Source organism: Mustela nigripes, chromosome 1 (assembly GCF_022355385.1).
Source record: "Mustela nigripes isolate SB6536 chromosome 1, MUSNIG.SB6536, whole genome shotgun sequence".
Classification (NCBI taxonomy): Eukaryota; Metazoa; Chordata; class Mammalia; order Carnivora; family Mustelidae; genus Mustela; species Mustela nigripes.
The window spans coordinates 120,525,061-120,534,959 of NC_081557.1; the positions used below are offsets into that span (position 1 = coordinate 120,525,061).

Consider the following 9,899-nt stretch of genomic DNA (forward strand, 5'->3'; position numbering starts at 1 on the left):
AAAAAAAAAAAAAAACTTACCTCTAGAGTGTAGGTTCCACTTACCTGAGAAAAGGTGTACCTTCCTTCGCTGTCCTGCTACCAGTGGAGCATGACTATAAAAGCTCATTTCAAGTCACTGCAGAAAAAATGAGTGAGGAACTTGTCTTACCTTAATTAAAAAAAAAAAAAAAGCTTACCGACTACCTCATAAAGTCGGTGACTGGGGAGCATTATTATTTCATGGTGGAGTTTTCCAGATTGTGATTCTGTACCTGCAGGGGGCTCCCTCTCAGCCCATAGGGGAGTCTTTGGAGCAAAGTAGGCAGGAATAAGGGTGGAATAAAGAGGTCGTTTCGGTAGTGAAGATCTAGAAAGAAGCTGAGGATACACACTCAAGGAAAATTAATATAAAATGGATGTCAGTTGGGAGAGGAATAAGTATGTACTCATGAATAAATCACTGTTATAGCTCAGCTTTAAAGCTCTATTACTTTCTGTTTAAATGTATTTTCAAGTGTTATGTTTCCAAAAAAGAGAGCTTTTTAAAAAATGAGCTTTTTAAAAAATAGGGCAGTCTGTATTCTGAGGGGCCAATTTTGTTGGACTGGATGAGGCTTATCATAGACATATGTACAGATGCCCAAGGGAATGGAGCCGCTTAAAACAGAGCAGTAAAATTGTCAGTGAAAACCATTAATTGAGCAGAATAACTTTATGAGGCTTATCACACAGGCCATTTAGGCATGCTTCTGCCTGATTTCCTGGCCCCTATTAGGCCAGGAGTAGCAGAGAAATCCAGGGGAGAGCTGGGAATTTAAAGGACGATAAAAGTTGATGGTTGATGTATGCTTACAAATTATCAGCACAGTCAAACATTTCTCTGGCTGAGAACACAAAACAAAATCAAAGGCTAAACAGAAGCCTTCCCCAGGGGCTTTTGATATTAACCATCTGTCACACACTTAGAAGGGCTTGCTTAAGTTAAAAAAAATTCCTTATATTTCTAAACTTTAAAAGTTGTGCTCAGTAAGGCTGGAAGGGAAACTGGAGCAAATTAAACCATGATGGAGAACAATGAACCCATTAATAAAATGAAGTGTGCACTTGGATTGATCTACTGGGGTTGTTTATGTAAATATACTAATTATCATCACTATTTATGCTTAGCGGTTTGGATCAGGAGCATATAGCATAAGTGAACCCTCCAGAAGTGTGCTAGGATCCTTCTGTCGGTATTGCTGCCTTGTGACAAGCCTGGCCCTGTTGGGTGGGCCACGAGTGGCTCAGGCCCAGTCTTCACATGGTGGCAGTTTGCCCTCACTGTGGGCCACCCAACTCAGAGGAAATAAGCAACCTTCTCAGTGATACAAGGTGGTGGTGAAAATTTGGAAATGCTGGATGTGGGGATCTGAAAGAAGAAGAAACAGGCTTTGAGGAAAGGCAGTTAGAGGACAGAAGGAGAGAAGGGAGTAAAACTCTTGAGAATTGCCACTGTAGAGAGAGAGGGTGGTGGACACAGCCCGGTACAGTTGCAACGGAGAGAACCCTCCTTCGATGGAAAGTTCTCACATCATTTAGATATGCATACGCCTGAAGGTTTCAAGAGGAACTAGGGAAACAGGTGAGCAGGCAGCACTCAGGCGAGCACATGATAGAGGTAAGGATAAGGACAGACAGACAAAGCTGCTCGAAGGTCTCTGAGGCCTGAACACTGAGCATTCCTTTCCCCTGTAAGGAGAAAATATTTGGGAGCTTGGAGAAGGTAGAGCTTCGTAAAGTGGAAGGATTGGAACAAAAAAAAAGCACAGGAGAGTTAAGAGTACAGAGAATATCCCTTGAGCCATCTCTCCAGGACTGTGGCTATCGGGCCAGTGAGACCCACCTAATTCACTTTTTGCCTACCATGACTTACAGCTTTCAAATATGAGTGATGCCTCCGAAAAGAAAAACCTGCTTAGGGAAACAATTTCGAACCCAAATAGTGAGCTTGTGATGTTTTCTATTACTTAATGGCCTTGAGTTTTCAAGGCCCAAAGGGCACCTGGTTTCCTCTTAAGGCTTTCAATTCTTTTTTTTTTTTAATTAATTTATTTATCTGACAGAGAGAGATCACAAGTAGCCAGAGAGAGAGGAGGGAGCAAGCTCCCCGCCAAACATAGAGCCCAATGTGGGACTTGATCCCAGGACCCTGGGATCATGACCTGAGCCAAAGGTAGACGCTTTAACCCACCGAGCCACCCAGGTCCCCCAAGGCTTTCAATTCTAAAGCTGCCTCTTTATAGCTGCTTCATTTACCCACCTTTGATGGGAATCACTGATAGAAGATGCAAAGAAAGCCTAGATCTGATCACTAATGCTTTCTGATTTTGAAGACCGATTATTAAAAATTAGATAAATATTAAGAAATGTCCATTACAATTAGTTATGATAATAAAATTCCATACCGAACAAAACAAAAAATAGCAACACTACCACAGTATAGTGAGTACTGCTATTGTTATTAAACTTCAGAAATTTTCCTGTCATGTATAAAGACGTGTTTTTTTTTTTGTTTTGTTTTGTTTTGTTTTAAATCTTAACAGCCAGACCTGAAGTGCCTGTTCGGGAAGGGGAAGGATTGAGCTGTCTCCTTGGGGGAAAGCCTCCTTGATGAGTTTGTGGGGAGGGATGCCACCTTGAGGGCTTGGATGCTACAGACACCTGGACTTCAGAGGGGGGTGAAAACCTGCTCTGCAGGAGATTAGAGGAAGTTTGTTGTTTCTGCTACTGCATAGGAAGGGGGTGGGGGGGTGCACAGCAGAGAGGTGGTAGAGAGAGAGCGAGCCAGGAGAGAAGCTCAGGCAGGTAGGGGAGCAGGGCCAGGATCCATTCCGATTGAATTTATTTGCTGTTGCTTGGGTGTCAACCCTGCCTTCCATCTCTACAGTAAATTCTCAATTTCCACATGAAAGGAAGATCTCAAAAGTCTTGAAGTCCAGAAAAACAAAATTCTCCAGGACCATTCATAAAAACCCAAGGGTGGGCTTTGGACGTCCTAGGCCGTGGAGGTACATTCTGAGGACCCCAGCCGACATCTTGTTTCCTATAATTTTTCCTTTTTTCTTCTTCCTACCAAGTTAAGTATAAAACCTGAAATCCCTTTTCTTTTTTTAAAAGATTTTACTTATTTATTTGACAGAGATCACAAGTAGGCAGAGAGGCAGGCAGAGAGAGAGAGGAGGAAGCAGGCTCCCCACCAAGCAGAGAGCCCGATGCGGAGCTTGATCCCAGGGTCCTGGGATCATGACCAGAGCCAAAGGCAGAGGCTTTAACCCACTGAGCCACCCAGGTGCCCCAACCTGAAATCCCTTTATCTCACATTCAGCTGTTACTTGGAGAGGAGAAGTCGTCACTTTCTAGGTTCTGATTTGGCCTCAGATGTCAAAAAGCTTGCCTTTTCACATTTACCTAAATACAAGTAACAAAAGTCTCAGATTGCCTGTTTACTTTCACTGCTTTTTTTTTTTTTTTAAAGATTTTATTTATTTGATAGGCAGAGATCATGAATACTCAGTAGGCAGAGAGGCGCTCGCTCCTAGGACCCTGGGATCATGACCTGAGCCAAAGGCAGAGGCTTAACTGAGTCACCCAGGTGCCCCTGCTCTAACTTCTTTTGATAAGACCTTACCTTTTTCTGTGCTCTGTGAATTCCAGCCTCTGCACTTAACCTTCTTCAACACCTTCCAAGATAACTTGATTCTTAGTGCTCTGGTTTTTTAAATGCTTCTGCAAGCTTTCTCACCTTTTTCTTTTTTCCCCTCTCTGAGTCAAAAGAGGAGGAAAAAAGAATGTGCCCCAAAGTGATACCTGATTTTTGTCATGGGAAGAACTTGGTTTAAGAATCGGGCACCAGGGCACCTGGGTGGCTCAGTGGGTTAAAGCCTCTGCTTTTGGCTCCGGTTGTGATCCCAGGGTCCTGGGATCGAGCCCCGAATCGGGCTCTCTGCTCAGCAGGGAACCTGCTTCCTCCTCTCTCTGCCTGCCTCTCTGCCTACTTGTGATCTATCTATCAAATAAGTAAATAAAATCTTAAAAAAAAAAAAAAAGAATCGGGCAACCCAGAGTTCTGGCCTCTGCTCTACAATTAACTAGCAGTCACTCCACCTATAATTCTTCATTTTCCCATTTATGAAGTGAGAGTTGCGGGGCACCTGGGTGGCTCAGTTGGTTAAGTGACTGCCTTTGGCTCAGGTCATGATCCCAGGTTCCTGCGATCAAGCCCCACACATTGGGCTTCCTGCTCAACGGGAAGCCTGCTTCTCCTTCTCCCACTCTCCCTGCTTGTGTTCTCTTTCTGTGTGTGCCTCTATCTTTAAAAAAGAAGAAGAAGAAGACGAAGAAGAAAGAAAAGAGAGTTGGGATTACAATATCTTAAAAGTCCATTCCAGGCTACAGTCTGGATTTGTGGGACCCCACAGTCCCTTACCCGTCCTCTCCCTGATCTCTTCTGATACCTGAGGGACACAGCTGTGGTTAATGTGACTTTACATAGAATACCAGAAAGAATTTATCATACTCGTGAGTTCTGATGATCAATCAATCAAAACTGGTTTCTGTCTATCTTTTTCTTGGAGCTTTAGAAAATACAGTCGATTCTAACAAGATTATTTATGAAACAAATGTACGCTTGGTTTCCTGTGGGCAATCTTTAGTAGATTTCTTTCAAATTCTGATTACTTCCCCAGGTATTTGTTTTATAGCATCTATTTGGTTTGGATGTGCAGAACTAGAAATCTCTATAGGAGAGATTTTTCATCATTTAGCTCAGGCAGAGAAGTTCCCAAGAATTCCATCTGGAATGCAGAGTAAGAAAGAACGTGGGCTTTGCCATCGGACAGACTTGCACTCTTTCCACTAAATGGTGTGACTTGGGATAAGTCACTAAACCTTTTGGAGCCTCCATTTCTTCAACTGTGAAATGGAACTAATGATAACTCCCTTGCAGGATTGTGATTTGGGCCATTTATTAACCCCTGGGAGGTTCTGTCTCCTCATCTATAAAAAAGGGAGTTAGGAATGATACTAACCTCACAGGGTTGGGAGGAGGGCTGTAAAGCATTTAGGTTAGTGCCAGTCTCAAAGAAGCATTCGGTAAATCCTAGCTAGTATGGGGGGTAATAACATTGGGCTAGATCAAAATCCCACGAGGTCAGCACCTGAGGCTACAGGAGAAAGAGGAGGTAAGAAGCTGCAGGCAGCCAGGATAGGGGTTGGTTGGGGGTGGGGGACTGGGCAGGAGGCTCCAGCCTATAGAATAAGCTTTTCTTTCGTTCTTTCTTTTTTTTTTTTTTTTTAGATTTTATTTATTTATTTGACAGACAGAGATCATAAGTAGGCAGAGAGAAAGGAGGAAGCAGGCTCCGCACTGAGCAGAGAGCCAGATGCGGGGGCTCCATCCCAGGACCCTGAGATCATGACCTGAGCCGAAGGCAGAGGCTTTAACCCACTGAGCCACCCAGGCGCCCCTAAGCTTCTCTTTCTTGCTTTTACTCTTGCTTCCCCTCAGTTTTCTTTATCTTTCTCTGTCTTTTCTTTCTCTCATGCTTTCCAAGGTATGAAAAATGGTTGTATCCATAGCTGTATATTGAAGTGTGAGCCACATATTTTTTTTTTCCTGCTTGGTCTCCGTACACTCTTGTGCCTGCCCATAGTTCATGCATTCACTCCTCATCCTTGTTAGGTTTCATAATCCCATGCTTGCCTGGACAGCGAGTGTGTGTTGAACTCCATGCTGCCAATTCTGTGCCTCCTGTACTCCATCGCCTGCTAATTACAATATTGGTTGCTGTTACTTTTTGATACCTAAGAGAAGAAGAAAGGGCCTGATGGCTGAGAATCCTGGGGGCAGAGTGAACTCTCAGGCAGGACCACTACTTAGAGTCTTTGCATTTATCCTTTGCCTCTAAGAGAGCATAGTTTTCTTGTTCTGTCTTGTTATCTCTTGTTGTATGATGCTATGTGTAATAAATTACCCTAGCATTTCCAACAGGAGTGACTTGACCTGCTTCTCTTTCGCTGAATGTTTAGATGGCGACATAATGCCTACCTGCTCTTAAGAGTTACAGACAAAATATCTGACACAAATTGGCTTCTCTTTAGGATCAGCCAGAAGAGAGGAACCGTGTTTGTGTGTTCTGGAGTATTATTAGTTGTGACAGAGATTTAATCACTGCTACTACTGGGGTTTAAAAAATATATGTATGTGGGCTGCCTAGCTGGCTCAGTATATAGAGCATGGGATTCTTGATCTCAAGGTTGTGAGTTCAAGCCCTGCTTTGGGCCTAGGGCTTGCTAAATAAATACCTAAATAAATAAGTAAATGGGTGTGTGTATAACATTTAACAATACAGTTTTTCACCACAAACTACAGTAGAAGCCAGTTCTCTAAGACATGGCTGTTTTGCAATTCAAGTTCACCATCATTGCTGACAAATAACCATCGGAACTCTATGGCCTGTGTGCATTTTGCAACACACCCCTAACTTCACTTGGGAGGCCTAAGGGTGCCGTCACACAGTCTTGGTTTGAAATCTCCAAACCCTGCCTGGGATTGCTTAGCCTTCCTCCACAGCTCACAGCTTGACCCTGAGGTTTTAAAAGATAAACCAACCGCAAAGACGGGCCTGTGTCTTCTTTAAAACTCTGTTGATGATTTCTCCCTAACAGCTTCCCTCTGTGTCTCATGGAAGCAGAGTGAGCAGGGAGTGAGCAGAGGAACACCCCTTCCACAGTGTTGACCAAAGCAGTGTGGACCACATGGGTGTGTGCAGCAGTCTCGAATCCCAAGCAGACAAGAAGACAGCAGGGATCCTCCTCACAGAATCCTGGATGGAAAAATCCAGGCAGCATCTCCATCCTAGAGGTTAAGCAAACACTGAGTGGAAGCCAGGATGAGCAGTCATCCGTTGTAGACTTCCTTCCCAGAAGGAAAGCCCTCTAGGTGGGCACTCCTTAGCCACCTTTTCTATCCTCTGAGCCTTCATCCCCACCAATGACCCTTACTTATGGCTCAGTCCCCATCCTAGGCTGAGACAATTTATAGGAATTAGTTGAAGTTGTGTTTATATGACTAAAACAACACGTCTTTATTTTATTTTATTTTATTTTATTTTATTTTATTTTATTTATTTGACAGACAGAGAGAGAGAGAACAAGCAGGGGGAGCCACAGAGGGAAGGGGAGAAGCAGGCTCCCTGCTCCGGGGCTCGATCCCAGAACTCTGGGATCATGACCTGAGCCGAAGGCAGACAGTTAACCAACTGAGCCACCCAGGCGCCCAGACAAACACTTCTGATCTTGGGATTTTCAAACACAGTATTTCATATTTATACATAGTATTACCATGTTACTCTTGAACTGAATGTCATGAAGTGTTGAGGGTAAATTTTTAAAAGGGTAAGATCTACAGAATGAAGATTATCACCTTCTTTACTGTTCTTTACCATATCAGAGGCTCGAGACGATTACATGAAATAATAAATATCACCCGAGTGGCTCAATTGGCTAAGCATCCAACTCTTGATCTCCGTTCAGGTCTTGATCTTGGTCATGAGTTCAAGCCCTGCATTGGGCTCCACACTGGACATGGAGCTTATAAGTAAAAATTAATTAATTAACTAATTAATTAATTAAAAATGTTTTTAAGAAATAATAAATGTATGACACTTAGCACAATGCCCAGCAGCCAGATATTTGCGAGTGGTGGTGGGGTGATAGTTTCAGAAGAGTGTTAGGCACACTACAGGGGCTATTTTTTTTTTAATATTTTTAGAATATTTTTATTTATTTATTTGATAGAGAGAGATCACAAGTAGGCAGAGAGGCAGGCAAAGAGAGAGGGGGAAGCAGGCTCCCCACCGAGCAGAGAGCCTGACGCAGGACTCGATCCCAGGACTCCCATGATCATGACCAGAGCTGAAGGCGGTGACCCAACCCACTGAGCCACCCAGGTGCCCCTACAGGGGCTATCATTATTGTTACTGTATTTCTCTGCTTTCCATATCCACATATTCCTTTACCTAATCGATTCTCTTATGTGATCCCTGGGTTTATCCAATGGTGTTGTTTGTGTCAGTGATCATTTGCAAATTTTTGCAAGTAATGTGCATGGAGAGCCAGAAAATAAAATTCAGTTGGGGAGTGACAGACACAGGGATATATTCAAGCTGGTATCCATAAGTTGTTCCTGGGTGACTGCCCTTCTTGGGCCTTCCTTTGCCTCCTGTAGGGTGCTACTCTTTCTTGGGACACTCAGCCTCAATAGCCTCTCCCCATTCTCACTCCTCAGTGCCCAATACAATGACCATCCAGCCTGAAGATAGAAATTTTCTATCCCCAATTCAATATCCACTTGCAAAGTGGTTTTAGCTGCTGCCCTAAAATGAAAGAGGAGGAATTACTGGCATGTTTATTCATCTATCCCACAAGTATTTTACAGGTGCAAGAGTAGATGCTAGGGATACAACCATAACAAGATACAGTCCCTGCCTTCCGCATGCTTACAGGCTGGAGGGGGGCAGCTTCCAGTTAAGGAATGGTAATTCCTGGGTATCTGGGTTGGGTAATTGTGTTCATGCTCACGCCACCCACCACTGAGACTGGAAATGAGGCAGGACATGCTAGGTGTGAGGTACCTCTGAACCACAAGTATATGCATTCGGAAGAGAGTTAAGTTTATGAGCCAAGAGCTCAGGAGGGACAGTGGGGTGAGACATAGAATCCAGCAACTGAAGATGTGAGCACTAATTACCTAGGAAGTGGGCCAAGAACAGAACCCTGGAGAATTCTGTTGTATAAAGGATGGCCTTCTATTTCTCTTCTACGTCCTTCCATTTAAAGACATGCTAACAAGACTTGGAGATATTATTGGGTAAATATCTAGAAAAAGAACAGTAAGAGGGCCCCTGGCGGGCTCAGTTGGTAGAGCACATGGCGACTCTTGACCTCGGGGTTGTAGGTTCAAGTCCCACGTTGGGTGTAAAGATTACTTAAAAATAAAATCTCTAAAAGAAAAAAAACCCAGCAAGTTCAATCAGTGAGAAAAATATATTTATTTTTAAGATTTTATTTATTTGTGTATTTGTTTGTTTAGAGAGCACATGAGCAGGGTGAGGGGATTGGGGGTATGGAAAAAGACTCTCAAGTAGACTGTGCTGACTGTGGAGCCCAACATGGGGCTCCATCCCACAATCCCGCGATCATGACCTGAGCTGAAATCCAGTCAGATGCTTACCTGACTGAGCCACCCAGTCACCCTGAGAAAAATATATTGAAATTATAGATGGTCCCTGACTTCCAACGGTTTGATTTACGATTTTTTCAGCTTCGTGGTGGAGCAAAAGCAGTACACATTCGTTAGCAACCATACAATGAGTTTTGGACTTTGAGCTTCTCCCAGGCTAGCGACATGCAGTGTGACACTCTTGTGGTGCAGGTCAGGGCCAGCAGTCAGCCCCGCCGTCACCAGGATAAGCAACTGAAACACTTAGCAACCATCTGGGTCTCACTTTCAGTGCAGTATTCAGTACATTACAGGAGCTATGCCACACTTATCATAAAACGGGCTTTGCGGGGGCGCCTGGGTGGCTCAGTGGGTTAAGCCTGTGCCTTCAGCTCCCAGGACCCTGGGATCAAGCCCTGAATCGGGCTCTCTGCTCATCGGGGAGTCTGCTCTCCACCCCCCACCCCACCTGCCTCTCTGCCTACTTGTGATTTCTGTCAAATAAATAAATAAAACCTTTATTAAAAACAAACAAACAGGGCACCTGGGTGGCTCAGTGGTTAAGCCACTGCCTTCGGCTCAGGTCATGATCTCAGGGTCCTGGGATCGAGTCCTGCATCGGGCTCTCTGCTCAGCGGGGAGCCTGCTTCCTCCTCACT

General features: G+C 44.1%; 1 protein-coding gene across 6 annotated transcripts in view; it reads left to right on the forward strand.

Annotated features, from left to right (window-relative positions):
* The window catches only part of FBXO16 (F-box protein 16), a 53,688-nt gene that overhangs the window by 32,590 nt on the left and 11,199 nt on the right, over positions 1 to 9,899 (forward strand). The window contains exon 8 of one of the 6 annotated variants that reach the window (XM_059372552.1): positions 6,687 to 7,012. The exons of the other annotated variants lie outside the window; for them this stretch is intronic. Within the exon in view, the coding sequence (XP_059228535.1) occupies positions 6,687 to 6,728 (42 nt within the window). The 3' untranslated portion in view covers positions 6,729 to 7,012. Of the gene's footprint in view, positions 1 to 6,686; positions 7,013 to 9,899 lie in introns of those variants that run through there. 6 annotated transcript variants of the gene reach the window in all.